Source organism: Peromyscus leucopus, chromosome 4 (assembly GCF_004664715.2).
Source record: "Peromyscus leucopus breed LL Stock chromosome 4, UCI_PerLeu_2.1, whole genome shotgun sequence".
In the NCBI taxonomy this organism is placed as follows: Eukaryota; Metazoa; Chordata; class Mammalia; order Rodentia; family Cricetidae; genus Peromyscus; species Peromyscus leucopus.
Genome location: NC_051066.1, coordinates 44,232,675 through 44,253,151, shown reverse-complemented (window position 1 = coordinate 44,253,151; position 20,477 = coordinate 44,232,675). Strand labels below are relative to the sequence as shown.

The 20,477-nt window shown below is 36.5% G+C and overlaps 1 protein-coding gene across 1 annotated transcript in view; it reads right to left on the bottom strand.

Moving 5' to 3' along the window:
* The window catches only part of Xirp2 (xin actin binding repeat containing 2), a 107,137-nt gene that overhangs the window by 15,684 nt on the left and 70,976 nt on the right, over positions 1-20,477 (bottom strand). The window contains 4 exon segments of the mRNA XM_037204845.1: positions 1-241; positions 970-1,103; positions 2,342-2,414; positions 2,795-2,881. Of these exon segments, the coding sequence (XP_037060740.1) occupies positions 1-241; positions 970-1,103; positions 2,342-2,414; positions 2,795-2,881 (535 nt within the window).

The window sequence follows — 20,477 nt, the reverse complement described above, 5'->3', positions numbered from 1 at the left end:
CAGGGGACTGGGAAAATGCTGTCACATCCACTAGTGTTTGAAGTGCATCAGGTGGGGGAGGAGGAAATTCTTCCATCTTCCCTGAAGGGGTGCCATTAACTTGTGCCAGGGATGCTGAAGTGACACTGTGATTACTGTAACTTGAGGCTGACGTTTCCTTCCTCTGACTGGTTGAAGTGTAAGAAGAAGAGGTAGCCACAGCTGATGATGGCTTTAAGGGTTCTTCACTGTCATTTTTCATCTTAAGGGAGAGAAAACCAAAGCTTATAACGATGATTGTAGTGCGGAGATTTCCTGGGCCCTACCTTTCCTCTGTCCACAACCAGGATTCTGCTGTGATGCCTTCCTTGGAAAAAAGGTATGCAATGTGCTTAAACCTACTTGGGAGAATACTCAATATGTGTTAATAAATATTAATCTATTTTAATAATAATGTTCTTCCATCAATGACTCAGTATTTGAGCATTTACACATATTTACACATACCCCCCCTTTTTTTTGAGATAGTGTCTCTTTCATAGTCCTGGTGAGCCTGGAATTCACAGAGATCTACCTGTCTCTGCCTCTTGAATTCTGAGATTAAGAGCATATACCACTATGTCTGGTTTAATACTTATATATACTCTTAATTTGCCCCTTTTTATTTGATGTGTAGAGTAATCTATGGGGGAAAGAGGTCTTGAAGTACTTTTGTGGGTTTTTTGTTTTCTTTGTCATTTAAAATAAAATGGGTAACCATCTGTCATTTCAAATTGACTTAGTTACTTTATTCAATATTAGTTATAGACTTTAAAGTATATATAACTTTCTTCATTCGTATTCTCCAGTGGGTGGAAGAACTTACTCTACCGCATAGATCAATACCCTCCTTGTGAAAACAGAATAAATGCTAGTTCAAATTTTTTTGTTTAGAAAATTTAAGTATGATTTTAACATTTAATACAATCCTGTATAGAGAAATTATCATACCTTTATACACCTGGATGGAGTTGTTGTTTCTTTGTCAGAGTAGAGAAACTTTTCCTGGGCAGACTTTTCAAATTGCTCTTTTAAAATCTTAGTAGAAACCTTAGGAATCTCTTCATCCTCAGGTGTATCAATGACTACAAAGACAAATAGATACCAGGGGTACTTTACAATGAATAAAATGATATTTGAGAAGAAAATGTTATGCAGCATTAAACTACTTATAATGTAAATTAGTGAATAAGACTCAACGGACAAATTTATGCACACACCATTATTTCATCTAGTGATTTAGAACTGAAGCAAGAAATATTAAGGAAGAAGCAGAAAAGAAATTTTTGGTGGTGGAGCAGGAGAGATGGTATAGTTGGGAGACCTCTTGCAGGGGAACAAAATTAAGTTCCCAGGATCATGTTGGGCAAATCACAACAGCTTGGAAATCCAGCTGTAGTGGATCTGATGCCCTCTTATTGCCTCTGGGTGTTCTCTCTCTGTCTCTGTCTCTGTCTCTGTTTCTCTCTTTCTCTGACCCCCCCAACACACAGTATACATAAATACAAATAAATCTTAAAAGAATTTGGAGTGGTTATCTCTGGATAGAAATATTTTCAGAATTTCTGCAACTGTGTTCTAATTCTACACTCAGGAAAGATAATGCATCCCAAAGAACAAAAGAGTGTTATGGAGGCCACTTTTCTTGTTATTTGGTTTGGATATTTGGAGAAAAGTTCTTGCTCTATAGTTGAACCTGCAGCAGTCTTCCAGTTGGAGCCTCCTAAATGCCAGGATTACAAACAGGAGTCACTGAGCCCAGCAAGAAGAATGCTGCATTTCTTAAACAGCAAGATTCAAATACTGTTTAGGCCACAGCAGGGGTGAAATCTTTCCTTTCATCTCATCAGAGAAGTAAGCCTTTCCCCCTTGTACAAGTAGACAGCTGCACTTTGTCTTCTGCAAGCATCTAGAAACTTCCATATAATCTAACCTCCTATCTATTGGTTGATAATTGAACATATTAGTTCCTAAATTTGTTATTAATACTAATATTAGTATAATAAGGGTGTTTTATAAGCAATGAATTTTTTTCTAGATTACAAGGATAAAAAAATTCAGTATAGGTTAGTTTATCACCCTTTCAGAGTTTAGGCTGAATTTATCATAGGTGTGATGGGCAATGAGCTATTTTAAAAAATATTACATGTACTACCACAGGCAAAATCTAATTATATGTAGAAATGCAATCTTGCCCCCTTTGGGAGCATGAGTCACAGCTACTAAAGTTACTTGTGGGGAGGACTGGCTTTTGAAAGTTCTCCAAACCCACATACACACAAAGGACAGAAGTGGAGTGGGACCAATAGTCTCAGACCATTACCTGTTTCTTGAACATATTGATGAAACTGTGAAGCTTGGTTTATTTCCTCAGTATGCTTTTCAAGATGTGATATCTGTTTTTAAAGGAAATTTAAAAAGAGTAATTGTTTTTAAGAAGTCAGTGATTTGAGTACTGAAAATAATCTTCGTTTTACAGTGTTTTTCTTCTGAGAATTTGGTACGCGTTGAGGGATGCTAGCTACTATTTCTATTGTTTGTTTTAATGTGTACTCAAATTATAACAGAACATATGTGAACAGCACCTAACTGCAGGCATTTTTTTAGGCTGCTTGTCTCATTTTTAAAAATAGTTCTAACTGGAAAGTAGAGTTAGACTCACTGCTGTATATTTATACTAAGCACATATAGTAAAAGCATATGTTTACAGCAAAGTCAAAAAATTCTACAGTGTCCTGGAGATCATTTGAAAATTATTGTGTTCCTAAGCAATTACCATTTCTGTTTTGAAGACATCAGTTCCATATGCTTCAGAAACTTCTTGTTCATTCCTTCTCATTTCTTGACTGCTGTGGATTGCTTCCTGAAAATGAGCAATTAGACATATAAACAGTCAGACAATTTATTTTACAATGTCTGAAAAAATGAACTTTGATTAATTTCTGTGACAGATATTTCTGAAGAGAGAAGGGAAGATGGGGAGGAAGAAGAAGAGAGAGAGAAAAGAAGATGATCAGGAGGAACAGGGGAGGAGGAAGAGAAGGAGGAACAGGAGGAGGAACAGGGGGAGTGGGGGGCAGGAGGAAGAAGGAGAGCAGGGGGAAAAGGAGGAGCAGGAGGAAAAGGAGGAACAGTGGCAGCACAGTCCTCCTCCTCATGCTTGGGTGTCAAAACAAGATGCTGTAAATATGCTTTTATACTTAAGAGGTTCAGAAATTCTGAACATGTCTCACTGGGCCTCACAGGTGCTACAAGGTATCAACTCCTTTCTTCAGGTCCTATGAGAGATCTCATTCCTTTGTCTTTGGAAGCTTCTAGAAGCTGTCACTCTCCTTTGCTCATCTAGCTGAGGTTCTTTCTCATCACCACCTCTCTGATGTCATCTTCAACGTCTAAGGACCTTTGTGACTATGATGGACTGACCCAAGTGGACATAGATTTATTTTCTCACCATAAAACCATGTGACTGGTAGCTTTATTTAATCTTCTATCTTAATTCTAATTTGCAAAATAATTTAACATATTTATATACTCTGGAAGTGAAGATGTAGATATCTTTAGAAGCCATTGTACTATCTACTTCTTCTTCTAAGTAATTTATTCTGGTGTGTTAATGAGGATGAAACAAAAATGCAAATTCTTAATGAAAAATAATAGATATTTTGGTTATCATATATGTTTTCATAGGTCGACAACCTACTATAGTTTTTGCATTGATTATCAATTATGATGAGACCCACTGAGTTTAATTAAAATGGAGCCTTTAATTATAACCAGCATAAAAGAGCCACATTGTGATAGTATATACATGTGTATATATTTTTAAAATTTTTGTTCTTCCTTCATATATTACATCATGACCTCAGTTTCCCCTCGCTCCACTCCTCCCAGTCCCTCTCCCCACCTCCCTTCTCCCCAGATCATCTCCTTCTCTTTCCCATCAAAAAAATAAAATAGCAGGCCTCCCTCCCATGGATATCCACAGAGCATGGCCTAACAAGATACAATAAAACGGGGCACAAATCCTCATATTACAGCTGGACAAGGTGACCCAGTAGGAGGAAAAGGGTCCCAAGCACAGTCAAAAGAGTCAGAAACACTCCCCACACCCATTGTTGGGGGCTCCCACAAGAACACAAGCTATACAACCATTAGGTGTATGTGGAGGACCTAGCTCAGACCCATACAGGGTCTGTATTTGCATGAGAATATTTTTTTTATTTAAGTTAGCATAGAAAACCCAACTGAATTGAAGCTCCAGATAATCTTGGCAATTCTAACCCTCCCTTACCATGGAGCATGGTTCTGACACAGGTGACTGATTGTCAAAGTGATTACACACTGCTGAAGTCTTACATTACATTAGAGTTTTCAGTTTGTTTAGTATTATATGGCACTCCTGAATGTGTGCATGAGTGGGTCTCTGATTCTTGTCCTTTCTCTTGGTTCTTTTCCTTTTGTTGGTTTGTCTTATGCAACTTCTATTTGATGGTTTTTGCTTGATCTTATTTTATTTTATTTGTTATGTTTGTTATCTCTTAGAAGCCTGTTCTTTTCTAATGAGAGACATAAGGGCATGGATCCAGATGAAAGGGAAGTAGGGTAAAATTGGGAGGAGAAGAGGTGGGGGAAACTATAACCAGGATATATTGTAGAAAAAAAATCTGTTTTCATAAAAAGGGAAAATAATTTAAACAATAAAGTAAAAGCTTATGAAACTGATTTAGAAGATTTAGACATACCATAAATAAAATAATATGAACATAGGACAAAATAGAAAATGGGAATATGAACAGCTAGCCTTGTAAGAATGCATGTGTTGGGAATTATGCAAAGTTGAAATCTCACATTTATATTTATGTCTAAGTGATTAATATTATTTTTGATATTTAATATTTTTAAAATTATTTGCTAATAATAAGAATAATCTAGGGCTGGAGAGATGGCTCAGATGTTAGGAACTCTGACTGCTTTTCCAGTCCTGGTTCAATTCCCAATACCAATATGGCAGCTCACGACTCTGTATGTAACTTCAGTTCCAGGCGACATGAATCCCATAGCAAAACACTAATGTACTTTAAAAAAAAGAGTAATCTAGAGAGTACAGGTATATTGCTTTTCTTAAGTGAATACAAGAATTACGGTATATTTTTACAATGAGTTAAATAATTGTAAAGTATCAATTTCTAATCTCTTAAAGTATAAAATTACTTTATGGCATCTTGTTCTTGATTATACCTTTTGTAAATTATGTCATACACATAGGGTGTAACATGTAGCTTCCCATTCCCATAAGGGTACTTGGCAGGCAAGGTTAGATATCTGATAAGCTAAGCAACAGGTATTGCTAATTTAGAGGTATGTGGGATAATCTGTTTACATCATAGTTTTCCAGGTAGGAGAATTAAGAAAAAGTTGCCCCAGAAATCCACAAAATATAATGGAAAATCTGGGTTTTCTACTTTAAAACATGTGACTTGTTTTTTTATTAAAATAAAGCAGATCAGTGAATATGTTTTTCTAAAGAGAATAGTTTCACATCCCTAGTTAAGGGCATATGTACTTCAAATGATATTAGCTATATGCTTGTCACATAATTTCCATTAAAGACAAGTTCATATAATGAATGAATCAGAACAGAAAGAAAGAATAAAATAGCAAAATCCTATTAATAGATTATTTTATTTAAACTCGCTTCCCAGGTGTGTTGTACAAACTGAAAGACAGAACAATGAGAAGGAAGAAAAAAAAGTTTATTCCTTCAAGGAGGATTATAGAAAATAGGCGATCCATATTGCTTCTTGTAATTCAAAGAGTCAGAATTCCATGTGATGAGATGCCTTGCATAGTTAGGGTTTACCTAATGGCGTTGGAAGCATTGTGCAGGACAGAGTGATAAAAGCCACCAAAGACAGCTGGTGGGAAAAACACAGGAAACAAAATGGTAACTCTTTCGATTAGTGACAGAGCTTTCCATCTTTTGAGAAATAGGGAGAGCTTCCTGTAATGTTCTCAAAGCCAACTGGACACTGAAACAGCAAAGAGGACTGAGAACCAGACCTGCAACAAGTCTTAGCTGAGGTGCAGAGTGATCACGTCCACAGAAGCCTGTTTGCCAATGCTTGCTTCCTAGCACACTGTATTTCTTTTACATAGTGATTTTTTTAATGTTTTGGATTAGTTTGTACTGCAAAAATTAATGCTCCTTTCTCCATTTGAAAGGTGAATATCTGACATAGCAGTATCTGGCCAACATAAAGTAGTGGCTAATCTTGGATGGTGCATGTACTATTAAGCCAATATCCCTATGATTTTCCCGTATTTGTCAAAATGACATTTAAAATATGCTTTTATTCTGGTACCCATAGAAACTATAGCTGTTGGTACTTGTCACCAATTGTTATTCTGAGAGTAAAGTGACAAAATTCTCTGTTGTATAAAAGACAAAGGCAAAATATTTGTGATAAAAACTGGATATAAATTAATTTTCGACATGACTTAAAATTTATCACTTTCCAGAGAAGAAAATTTATAGTGAGCATGTACATATTCAAGAAAAACTAGCCAGTAAGCCAGTTCTTATCACCTCCAAGTGCATTTTCTTATAGGAGATGGAACAACATCAGCAATACAAGTGCACATCAATTTTATTTATAGTTGTAGGTTTCAACTTCAGCATTTATGTGCCATTGCTAAGTAGAACTGTAATTGCTACACCAGTTTGATATGTGAGCATCAGTGCATCAATTTTACTGTCCCCTGGTTGCTGTAACTCACACAAAAATCTTTCTTAAAATATTCCAAGATCGTGTTTCTATCATTTATTCTGGTTTCCATTTTTCAAGTAGTATAATTTGAATTTTAAATTTGACTCTCTCTTTCTAATTTTTGTTGTCTAGAGTTTAGGATTAGGTAAAAGGAGATAGCATTATAATGCACAGGCAGAACTCAAATTACACAAATAAAATATAATAAAGAATTCAAGTCAGAACACTACACGCAAGTTCACATGAAACGATTCATGAAATTGGTTGCTGAAATTAAATCCAACTAGAGACTAGGCTGAATGAAAAACAAAACAAAACAAAACATGTTGTTTTGTTCTCAGGTAGATTAGCCAATAGCTAAGAATAAGGAGTCAATATTAACTTCCCCCTGGACTGGATACATTGTAATCTTCTGACAAATCACTAAATCATACTTTTTAAATCACAGCTTTTCCATTTCATGTTGCCATTAAAAGGAAGAATAGGAGAAAATATAGATACTTGAACTCTGAAATCTGAAGGACAGATTTAAGCATTACTAAGGTGTAAGCATGGCCTGCATATATTTGATGTCAGCTCGTCTATTTGCCATGTGTATTATGCACAACCTTTTTGAAATTTTTTCTATCAAGGAGAATGTCCATATTCTGCCTGTCCAATCTGTCACTGTCATTATAGAAAAAGGCATTGTTAGTTTTCACAGTCAACAATTTATATTCATTCTAAGTCTCTCAGAGAAGAAAAAAAACAAGTCTTTTAAAAAATGCTAACTTACTATTAGTATGAGCTTAGAAATCTCTAGAAGGAAAACAAATAAAGAAAAACTAGCAGAATCATGGCTACCTGTCTTTCAAAGTGAAAAAATAATTCATGCTAGATATCAGTTGAGACATTTTACCTACAACTAATCTCCTTTGTAATGAAAGTAGAAAGGGTTATGGTATGTTAACTTAGCTGCATTTCTGTCAAACAGACATAAACGATACAAAAACATGCCTGTTATCCTGTGGATTCAAGATTGAGAGGGCAAACAGCTCTTTCTTTTCAGGCCTGAGTTTAAAAACCTATGGTTGAATCAGGCATTTGTCTTGATTTGCCTATATTCAAGATAAAATGTCTTCCTTTACTGCTTCTTTTTTAAATATTTAAAAAAGTCTGCTAAAAGTCATAATATGCAACTGACGTATACTTGTTGGATTAAAGGTTCAATATTTTTTATATTCATATATTCTTTGAAGGCTTGGTTCATTTTTTTTCTATTTTATGGTATTTATGTCTTTTCTTCATATCGTTAGAAATTCTTGCTTCTCTGCTATTTTTATTCCTCTAACAGTCTGCTCACATCTTTGTTATCAAGCGATTGTACTTCCCAGCTATATTTAACAGGTATAATTAGTAAATGAAGCTACTGAAGTTAATGTATATAATATCAACATGTGAATCAGTTTACAAAGCCTACTCAGAGAAAGGATGCTTGATTCGATGATCAAAATTTCTATGGGATAATTTGGACAGTGCAGGAGTAAGGTGAAAGGCATTGAGAGCATCACTAGAAGGAAAAGAAGCTGTACCAAAAAAACAGTAAATACACAAACAAGAAATAAACAAAGGTAAAGAATCTTCAAACCAAGAAAAAAAATCATTCAACTACCTTTTAAAAATACATTAGTGGTGCTGAGAAAACTAGTTCTTGTTCATTGTCTTAGTAAACTGCTTTTACTCACAGAGTTGATGAATCTTATAGGCTGACAAGCACCACTTATAAGCAGTACTAGAATGCATTGACTAGAATTATTGTGATGTGAAAACTAGGTTGTGATAGTTATAATAATGAAAAATGCTTTGTTTGATTTTAAGTTTATAAAAATAAGAAAAAAACCAAATGTTATGACAATTTTAAGTCCTGATTCTTTGTGTGACTCAATATACTCAGAATCAAAATTTTACTTGTTCTAGTAATAATCACACCTAAAATTATAAGAACTTGTAGCTGGAGATTTCTCCAGTCCCACCGGGCCTGCACACACTCAGACCCAAGTAAACAGACTTATATTACTTACAAACCATATAGCCGTGGCAGGCTTCTTGCTATCTAGTTCTTATATCTTAAATTAACCCATTTCTATTAATCTGTACCTTGCCATGTGGCTCATGGCTTACCTGTATCTTTACATCTCACTTCTCATGACCATGGTGGCTGGCAGCAACTCCTGATTCAGCCTTCCACTTCCCAGAATTCTCCTCTCTCCTTATCCCGCCTACACTATACTTCATGCCCAGCTAACTCAGTCGATAGAGCATGGGACTGTTAATCCCAGGGTCGAGGGTTCATGCTTCACATTGGGCACCATTTGTAGCTGGAGATTCTCCGGTCTCGCCAGGCCCACAGCCACTCAGACCCAAGTAAGCACACAAACTTATGTTACTTACAAACTGTGTGGCCATGGCAGGCTTCTGGCTATCTAGTTTTTATATCTTAAATTAATCCATTTCTATTAATCGATAACTTGCCACATGGCTTGTGGCTTAGTGGTATCTTTACATCTCACTTCTTATGGTGGCAGCAGCTGGCAGCAACTCCTGCCTCAGCCTTCTACTTCCCAGAATTCTCCTCTCCTTATCCTGCCTACACTATACTTCCTCACTGGCTACTGGCCAATTAGCATTTTATTTATCATTCAATCAGAGCAACACCTTCATGGCATACAGAAAGACATCCCAAAGCAAGAACTTGCCAGCAACACCCTCGTATTATATCTTAAGGGGCTAATGATTTAAAATATTTAAAAATTTGAGATACTGATTTATTCCTCTGAAAAACACTGCTTTCTCACATGATGACATGTGCATTTATTTGTTCAACTAGCTGGATTGCAAAAATATCTAGAGATATTTTGTGCTAAGCATTGAGAGCAATATTACAGTAAGCTTATGTGGTCATATTTCTATCATCTGTCCATGTATCTATTTATTATCTATCTATTTATCTATCTCTCTATCTACCTATCATCTATCCATATATAACTATCTATAATCTATATATCTTGATCTCTCTTGCTTTTCTAGAGATATTTGATTTATATATGTAGATGCAAATACATGTATTCATATTTATGATATGAAATGTTTCAACTTTAGAAAAAACACTAAATACATTCAAATGTGTGTGTGTGTGTGTGTGTGTGTGTGTGTGTGTGTGTATAATTATGAAAGTTTATTTCAAAGATCATGGAAAGGTCTGTTATCTAATTAATTTTAACTCTTTAATCAAATTGAATTTTGATTCTCTTTAAATATGATATCAAAGTAATTTTAAATAAAAGATGCTTAAAGTGAAAAAGAATGTTTGTCCTCCTCATGGTGGATTCTGAATACTCACTGCTAAGTTTAAGTGCTTAAACACCGACTGTCCTCTTCTTTAAGCATTTTATTTATAGAGCCATCAAGCCTGAGTCTAAAATGGCTGAAGATTCATAAAAGCAGCATATGAAATATGTACTCTCAACTGGGTCATCAAACATATTAGCTACATAAATAACAATATTTATTTGACAAATGGAAAAAGCAGCTTACTATAAACATTCAACTTACAATAAATAAAAGATTCTCTCTAGAGGTTTTATGTAGAAATATGTTAAGATATATACATATGTAATATTTCAGTTCCACATAAACTAAAACACCTTACAATCAAAGGGAAACTAGGGTTATAAATAATAATACAGCAAAGGGAAAGTGGCCAAAACTGTAAAAGCAGTAAAATTATCCATTAAAAATTTAAAAACGTTGAAATATTCCAAGAAAAATGTAACCTGAGGCAAGAGTTTTCACTATATCAATTAATATAAGCTGAGATAGAAGTATCTGCCCCTTGCTCAGCAATAGCCCTTAGTTTACTTAGCACAAACTAGCTAACACTACGTAAATGGTCCTTCACCTAGAGCTCTCTCTTCTGACCTCTTTAACTCTTAAAATCTGCAGAATTTGAACTGTTTTGATACTTCAACTTATCCTATCCCATCTAATCTTAACATCACTTATATCAATCATTTGCAGGCATAATAATCTTCCTGGGAAGCATATCTGTTCATCTTATTCCCCTGTTCAAATTTCAGTGGTCCTTGGTGGCTTGAGAACAAGGTGACAGTTCTTCAACATGACATATCATGTTTTCCTAATAGTTTCATTTTTGTTTATGCCTCCATCAAATCTATGACATTCTCACTCAAATATATAATTCCATGTTGCATGTGGAGTTTTCCCTTAGCTTACTCTGAGTTTAACTGACACCTCCTCTGCCCTCAGGTGTCCTTGATCTTCTATTGCTGAAGTTTATCCCAATTCCAGAGAGAAAAATCAAGAACCATGAACACTTCTTTCCTTCCTAGTGGAGAAGTAGTGGGTTTAAGGGGTTTAAGGGTTCTTTAAGAGAGAGGGGCAAATTCTACATATTGTGAGCCTTCCAAACCATCATGATTCCTTAGACATAGAAACAAGACGTAGAAACAATCTCTAAATACGTGGCCAGAGGTTGGCCATGTGACCACCTAGTCAGTGAGTCTATTGTTCTTTTTTATAAATTGCTACATAGTGAACAGTCAAGTCATAGTAAAAAAAAAAGTGTAGGTATCTATAGACTGATTTCCATGCTTTTTACTTTAATAAAATTCATTGTTGTATGACTCTTAGCTTGAATTTAAACAGTATTAAAATTTTTTAAATATTTTGTCTTTATCAATCATACCTCTCATTTTCCAGTGAAACTGACTGATGGTATAAACAGAAAGGAATTTATTAAAGAGTTTATTAATAGGGGTGTGGTGTGCATCTCAGAAGTCTCTAGAAAAGCAGAAATAAATCCGTATCCATTAACAATGTAGAATTCAGTTGTCATACCTTACAGTGATGGATCCTGCATCTTACGTCATTTACTTCTAATGCCAATCTTCAGCTTGAGGTCTAACAAGTGCAGTATAATTCACAGATACAGATCCAGGAAACCAAGAAGGCTAATGAATATGTGATATTTTCAGTCCCTCCTACTGCTGATAGGTTCTGCTTCATTGAAAGAAAGCGAAGGAAGTTTGGATGCCCAAATATGTGATCATTCATTTCTCTTGCGAAAAAGTATTAATCATGAATTCTGTCATGCTCTTAATCAAATGGAAGCCGGTAAACAACAAAAGAGAATCCATGACATTCACTTTTGACATCAGATAACATAGTAGGGAGCACTACTCAGTCTTTGAGGAAGTTGATTTGAAGGAGGCTTATTTATTTTAAATGAATTTCATATAATTTTATAAGAACTGTATGCAGACTTTGACAGTACACCTTGACTTCTAAGCATGTCATTAGGAGTTCCTCCTACACAAACCTGCCTGACTGCACTCCCCTTTTGAGTCTGTATGAACATCAGTCTTTTTCACTGGGTAAAATGACATTTTTAATCTTTGTATAAAACCCAAACAAGAAAGATGAAGGAGAAGATAGATTTGGCTTTCATACAAGTACCCTAGGTTGTCTGTGCAAACAAAGCATTTCATTGTAAATACTAATTATAATTAAAGATGAATTAGGTTGCTCACTTGGGTTTTCTTTCAAATAAAGGGCATTGCAAATGTGATTGCCCTCAATTGCATGGGTGAATGTACCTTCTGGTGACTCCCAAGGAGAAAAGAAAAAGCTTAGAGTGACAGATGGAACTGCTGCATTGTGCCTGGAGTTTACCATCAGTTGAAGGGAGAAATGATGTTACAAAGTCATAACTAATTTCAACCTCACATATATAGTTGGAGATTTCTTGTGTCCACCCAGCTACTACTCAGACCCAAGTAAACACACAGAGACTTATATTACTTATAAACTGTATGGTGAGGCAGGCTTCTTGCTATCTAGTTCTTATATCTTAAATTAACCCATTTCTATTAATCTATAAGTTGCCACATGGCTTGTAGCTTACCAGTACTTTTACACATTGCTTCATCTGTGTCTGGCTGGCGACTCCTGACTCAGCCTTCCTGTTTCCAGAATTCTTCTCTCTCTTTGTCCCACCTATACTTCCTGCCTGGCCACTGGCCAGTCAATACTTTATTTACTAACCAATCAAAGCATACAGAGTGATATCCACAGCACACATAGAATCCTGGTTACTAAGCTTTGGAGTCACAAGCTATGGAAAGCATACTTGAACATATCATTTGATGCCGAAGGCCCAATATGCTGTATAATACCATTTTCATGAAAATTCTAATTTTAGATGCATTGATTACACATCAGTTTAACAAGAAAAAAAGAGTAAAAGGAGAAATGAAATACACAAATAAAAACAATGACAAAGTAGCTGGGTGACGACAAATACCTGAAGGCTAAGGCCTGATGATCATGTGTTCAAGGCCAGTCTTAGCTATATAGTATGACACTGTCTAAAAAAAACTTATGAAGAAATCAAACAGAAAAATCCAAAGGCACGCTATGAATATAACACATTAAGCAGCAGCCAACTACACTAATATTTTAACACTTAAACACAATAAGTGAAGTAGCCAATATGAATTTGCAATCTTCTCAAACTACAGAGTTGTTGTTACAACTTCTCATTACGAAATGAGTAAAAATGAAAAAGAGACTACAGAGGAAAAGAATACCTTAGTTGATAATTAAAGAAGAAAATTAAAACTTAGATGGTTCATACAGTTTTCAAATAATAATGCACAATTCTTATGTTAAAAGATTCATAAACAGAATGACAAACTATAATCATGGCCTCATTGAAGCCTGCAATATTTCCTCCAAACATTTTGAAATGTTAAAATATGTTTTGCAATTCTTATGCCAAGGAAGGGGAATATATTTCAGTACACTACAGCAGGATGTACTCACATCTCTACAGGACATTGCTATTTACCCCAGAACAAGACATGCCAAGTGGATGTAACTTCTCTTGTTGGTAATGATTGAGTGACTGGTATATTTTATAGCCTGTTCTATCAATGAGGAGGGACATGAAAGGTCTCCATTTACTCATTTTTACAAACAAGATGAACAACTTGGTCTTTACTGTAGGTGGATTACTCAAGAAGGAAAGATAAAAGAAAAATCCAAGGAGAGTCCATTAGAAGATGCAATTGTATTTTCTGTTCTGAAATGCTGAGATTTATGAAGAAACTAGAGAAACGAAAAATCTTCCAAACATATTTCTGCAACAGCATTGTTTTAAGGACAGAACCACTGAGTGCCTCTTCCTTTTCTCAGGCTTGTGTTCTCCCAGCTCTTTTTTAGCATAATAATTTCTTTGTAATTATGCAAATTAATAACCAAATGAACATCCAAATAATAGACAAGCTTGACTCAATCCAATCATTTTCACAGATCCATGAGGGTTTATTTTGAGAGCTATAGACAGAGAAGTATACCAGAAACAGCTAATAATATCCTCTGAATTCAAGTACTTACAACAAACACCTATTTTTAAAAAAGTAACCATGTGAGAAAAGCACATTTTGCAGATTTCAGTAAGTTCTTCAAACATAATGATTTTGTAATGTGAATGTTTTCTTTTGTTGTTATGTTTTCCTTGCTTCCTAAAACATACACAAATGCAAGAACTGAAAATTGTATTGCTTGCTATTCTGTTAATAAATATAAAACTGGAAAACACAGCAAATTCAACTAGCATATTAGGAAATGTCATCCATTTACTTGAGAACTATCATCAGTACAGTTATAAAAAAAGATAACCCATATTTCTAAGCTAGCCTGAGTTTTCTGATAGAAGAAACAGTAAAATACCATTTTAACTTTTCCTAAATGTCCATTACCTCTCATGAGAGACATAAAATTCCCTTAAGTATTTCACATAATTATCAACTGTAAACACTTTTGAAAGTGCCTAGTAAAGTGTGAAGAGGCATTTCTGTTACGATCTTGTGTCTTTAGGGAGGAGACTCAAGTGTTGCTTGCCTGGTCCTGGCACTGTGAGAATATCTCCATACTTCCTTGATAAAGAAATTCTGACTCATTTAACTTTAAAAGAGCAACAGATATAAATGTAAGGGTGCCTATCCTCTGTAAATGAAAATGAAACCATTTTCTATAAACACAAATAGGTCTGTAGAAACAGCAGACACACAATACCACTAAGAAGAAGAGGCGCTGTAGCAGTAAGACTCCAATAATTAGTGTGAACATTTGTTCCTACACATTCCGCTTGAAAGAATAAATAAAATAAATTTCAGGAAGAAAAGCAACTGTTTCAATATTTTTTTCTTTTTGCAGCAGAGTTTTTCTTAAGTCTATTTGTCTCATCCACTGCATCCTCCATACACATTAACATTTCTAAACCCCTTGAGGTCACCAAGATCCGTTCATTTAGTCCACTCCTGCCCCCTTTAAACAGAAGAGAAACTGACACTGAATGGATGTTCATACAGATGGCACTATTTTGCCAGGAAGATTGAGTTTCCAAAAAAGACTCAGGCCAATGTTCTGCATAGTGCAGGGAGAGATGAGATTCCCTTTATAATGAGGTACCAGAATGTGCTGCTGTGTTCCCAGGAGGAGGGAGGAGACAGCCCCTCTATGCTCCAGCAGGATAACTCATATACCAAAAGGTTCCACCTCACAAAACTGAAAGGCAAATTACGAAGGGACTGTGACCAAGACTTTACAGTCATGCCTCAGCAGGCAGTTAGCAATTACCATCAACTTCACTTGAGGACGGCAGAGGTTGCAAATTATCATGCATGACTACAGAGCAATGCGATTGATGTGAGTAGATCACAGAAGTCTATCTTCTCCTACTTTATGAGCATACCTTGTATCCCAGGGAAAGGTTACATATTGGTTTAGTCATGTGAAGCTCTAAAAGTCTACAGACACTTTTACATACTTAGCTAATAAAGCTTTACACTTATAATTAAATAAAGCTCTGTGTCATTCACAAAATATTATTACTGGTATAAAAATATCAAAGGTGCACATTCAAGGGACATTAAGTGTACAGATTATATAACATGGCAAATACTTTTTTTCACTACAGAAGGAAATAATGAGTTCATTAAATCTAAGTTTTAATCAATTTGTAGAATACCAAATTTAATAAACTAATGAATTTATTCATTCATTTGGATTTTTGTTGTACTAGTTTATTTTAATATTTTAACATACATTTAAATTATATCATATTATTGAATGTATTTTAAATTTCTAATGTATTATCTATATGCACAAATATACTATTTTCAATACAGTTTATTACTAAGAAAAATATTAACTGGGTTTTGGGCTTCTATTAAATTGGCTGTTTGGTATCCTTGTGAATTTCTGTGGACCTCTCTAGCACTTTGCGTCTTCCTTTTCTTATGTGGTCTTCATTTATAATGGTCTCTTATTTCTTGTTCTCCCTCTCTGTTCTTGATCCAGCTGGGATCTCCCGCTCCCCTAAGCTCTCTTTCCCTCGAACCTTGCCCTTCATTACCCCCACTCACATCCAGGTTGTTCATGTAGATCTCATCCATTTCTCTGTCATTGGGTGATCCCTGTGTCTTTCTTGGAGTCCTGTTTTCTAGGTAGCCTCCCTGGAGTTGTGAGTAGCAGTCTAGTCATCTTTGTTTTACACCTAGTATCCTCCTATGAGTGAGTACATACCATATTTGTATTTCTGAGTCTGGATTACCTCACTCAGGATGATTTTTTTCTAGATCCATCCATTTGCCTGCAAACCTCATGATGTTATTGTTTTTCTCTTCTGAGTAGTATTCCATTGTGTATATATATCACATTTTATTTATCCATTCTTCAGTTGAAGGGCATCTAGGTTGTTTACAGGTTCTGACTATTACAAACAATGCTGATATGAACATAGCTGAGCAAGTGCCCTTGTGGTATGATTGAACATGATAAATGAAGACCACATGAGAATAGGAAGAAGCAAAGTGCTAGAGAGGTCCACAGAAATCCACAAAGATACCTCCACAATAGACTACTGGCAATAGGTGAGAGAAAGCCTGAACTGACCTACTCTGGTGATAGGATGGCCAAACACCCTAATTGTCGTGCTAGAAATCTCATCCAATGACTGAGGGAACCAGATGTAGAGATCCACAGCCAGGCCCCAGGTGGAGCTCCAGGAGTCCAGTTGGCGAGAAAGAGGAGGGTTTGTATGAGAGAGAATTGTTGAGACCAAGGTTGGAAAAAGCACAGGGACAAATAACCAAAATAATGGAAACACATGAACTATGAACCAAAAGCTGAGGAGCCAAAACTGGATCAGGCCCTCTGGATAAGTGAGACAGTTGATTAGCTTGATCTGTTTGGGAGGCATCCAGGCAGTGGGACCAGTGGGACCGGGACCTGTCCTCAGTGCATGAGCTGGCTGTTTGGACCCTGGGGCTTATGCAGGGACACTTAGCTCAGCCTGGGAGGAGGGGACTGTACCTGCCTGGACTGAATCTATCAGGTTGAACTCAATCCCCAAGGGAGTCTTTGCCCTGGAGGAGATGGGAATGGGAGGTGGGCTGGGGGAAGGGGGGGAGGGGGAGAACAAGGGAATCCGTGGCTGATATGTAAAATTAAATTATAAAATAAAAAAAGAAAAAAATCGGCTGTTTGACTGTCTAATTAATGTTTTTACACTTAACCATAGCTTCTTTAAAGCCCCACCTTCTTCACCTTTCCATGGCCTCATGTCCTGTTCTTGAACTTTCCTTGGCATCTCAAGAGAAAGTCCACATGAGCAAGAAGTCCCAACTACTGGGGAGAGGCCATAGTGGTAGGTAGAAAGTAAGCCTCAGGTTGCAGAAAAAGAGAGAGGGAGAGGGAGAGAAAGAGAGAGGGAAGGAGGGGCAGAGAGAGGAAGGGAAAGAAAGAGATGGAGAGGGAGGAGAGAGAAAGAAGGGTCAGTTTTGAAATAATGAATTTTGACTCAGAAATGTACCATATTTGTTGTTATGGACTAGAATGATTCTGAGAAATCCAGGCAGGCTACACAGCCCTATAGCTCCAGTATTTGGGAAGTGGGGGGCAAAATGATCAAGAGTTGAAAACAGTCTCAGCTACACAGTGAGTTCAAGGCCAGCCTGGACTATATGAGACTTTGCTGTTCACAAACAAATAAGCAAACAGATACACAGATAGGCAAAGAATGATTCAGAGAGATATGTACTTCCCAACCCTTGATCTATCAAAGGAATAAATCAGAACCAGCCCAGAGTGTCCAGGGAATTCCACTGTGTAGGTTCAAGTAGAAATGGGCTTTGATGCCAAAATCACTGCTGAGACTCTCAGACCCCGACCAATAGGGAAAATGCCTTGATTCTAATTTCTTTTTCTTTCTTTTTTTCTTTTTTTTTCCTGGAACTCGCTTTGGAGACCAGGCTGGCCTCGAACTCACAGAGATCCGCCTGCCTCTGCCTCCCAAGTGCTGGGATTAAAGGCGTGCGCCACCACCGCCCGGCTTGATTCTAATTTCTTATATAGTGGGTTTAGGTGTAGGACTAGTAAGCACTTTTTCAGGAAGTCTGAATGGCTAGACAGCTAGCTTGCTTCAGGCTTAGAGGATTACAGAAACCCCAGACAGCAGTCTCCTAGAAACTACTGCTTCCGGGACTCAATCCAAGAAGTAGTGGGGCAGGTCATTCTCAAGCATGCCCCAAGATAGGCAAGGGCAAAGCTAGTGGTTTGTAGAGGGTCATGGAAAAAATGACTCTGTCTTCCATCTCGAGAAATACAAGTCCTATTGCAGTTTGATTAGTGATTTTCTCCACATAGTTGGTATAGGAAGTACAAAATTCACTAAATATACCTTACAAATTGAACAAAGGAGTTTTTCTTAGAATATAACTTCATGGGATTCAATTTCTTTTAAAAATAGTGCTGGATCCTGTCATGCCCAATAGAGATATAAGAGACAGAAAAGGTCAGAAAGAATGATGACTGGTGACAACCAGTGGCAATATGGTACAGCAAGAGAACCATGAATATAGACACTCATGAGCCTGGTAAAAATGTTCTTAGTGCAAGAGTAGAGAAAAAACAATCAACCATAAAACATGTACCTATCAACCCAAGATGGGATTGAAGTTGGCACTTTTACTTTCTTCTAAACTGAAGGGAAGAGTGAAGAACTGTGAAGATCAACAGTGGTTGGCTAAGGCATAGTCAGCAACTGGGATGTTCACATAGTAATCAGTCAGCCAACTGAAATCTGCATAGAGCAACTCCTGCAGATCAGGCCATATGAGTATTACAGATGTGAACTGACGAGGCCAGAGAGCACCATTTAGAAACAATTGGTTGTCTAATTCTGAATCAGCACTAAGTTAATCTTTTATCACTTCAGCCAGAGACATTGAGGAAGAGCTGTAGTGAATAAACAAGTTAAATGGCTAGATTTGTGGGGGCACAACAGAGGACAATCTATCATTAGTTTTCATTTTTAACCAAGCAAGCCTGTTACAGTTAAAGGTATATGGACCCTATTTATGTGGTAATATCTCTGTTGGTTTTTCCAACTGTACAAACCGTAGTATGTAACGGGTTACTTCCAGTTACAAATTACTTTCTTTCCCTTCCTCCCAACAAGTAAAATGTGCTGAGAAGTCGTAACACGCACTATAGGAGTTTCAGTATTAGAAATGGCAAACCAACACCTTCTCTCCATCCTCCTTTCTTCATTTCTTCAAGTAGTATTAGCTTTCCCTTTTCTGCCTGGTTTGATTCATACACTAACTAAATCATCTTTTTCTCATACATTTTGCCACAATACCATGAACAAAGTGGTCTCCAAAAGCCAATGCCAGCCTATTCAATTGCTTCCACTTAAAAACCAAACTCCATTCCCAGAGACATCCCGGAGACACGCAATGCCTGCACAAAAGGGGCTTTATTCTTTCTCCTCTTCTCTGTGTTCTGAGAGATTTGACACATCATCTTTTTCATTTCTTAGATGAGGCTAAGCACTTTTCCTCAGAGGAAGACTTGCTTACTATTCTAATTTTCAGAATGTGCACTCAGCAGTGTTTCTGATGATTCCAGAACAACATATGCCCAAAGCACATACAGGTATGCTCATTTTAAGCTAATTTCTAATTATGTCTGAGGCTCCTAAGAAACTGTTGTTACATAGCTCTAAGCAAAGAACTGACAAGAATGTTAAGTTGTGAAGGAAACTTCTTCATGTCCTTACACATGCATAAAGATTTAAAAATCAATTTCTAAGTAAAGAATGATTATCCTCAGTAAAATGCCTAGCATGTATTAACTCCTCAGTTAATCTGGGTCTCCCTGCACCCATTCTCCATCCTTTTCCTATCTGTATCTATACCTCTCTCCCCTCCTCTTACTGTTTGCTGTTAAGATGCAGTAAGAAAACCCTTACTGGGTTCTACAACCTTGATGTTAGATACCAGCTTCCAGAAATGTGAGCTTCCACTTTTCGGGTGGTTATAAATGAACCAGTTTGTGGTATTAGGATAGGTGGCTAACTCAGGGATTATAATCCAAGTTGATTGACTCAGGAGTCAGAGACCTAAGAGTTACTCCAGACTGCTTTATTTTGAGTGCTATTATTTTCAGTTATAATAGTTGTTTAAAATTGTGCATATAATTAAAATACACTACATGACACTCTTGGCCATAACCTTTTGTTTAGATGGTGATCTGGGCCAGGGCAGAGCTGGTAGTATCAATTCA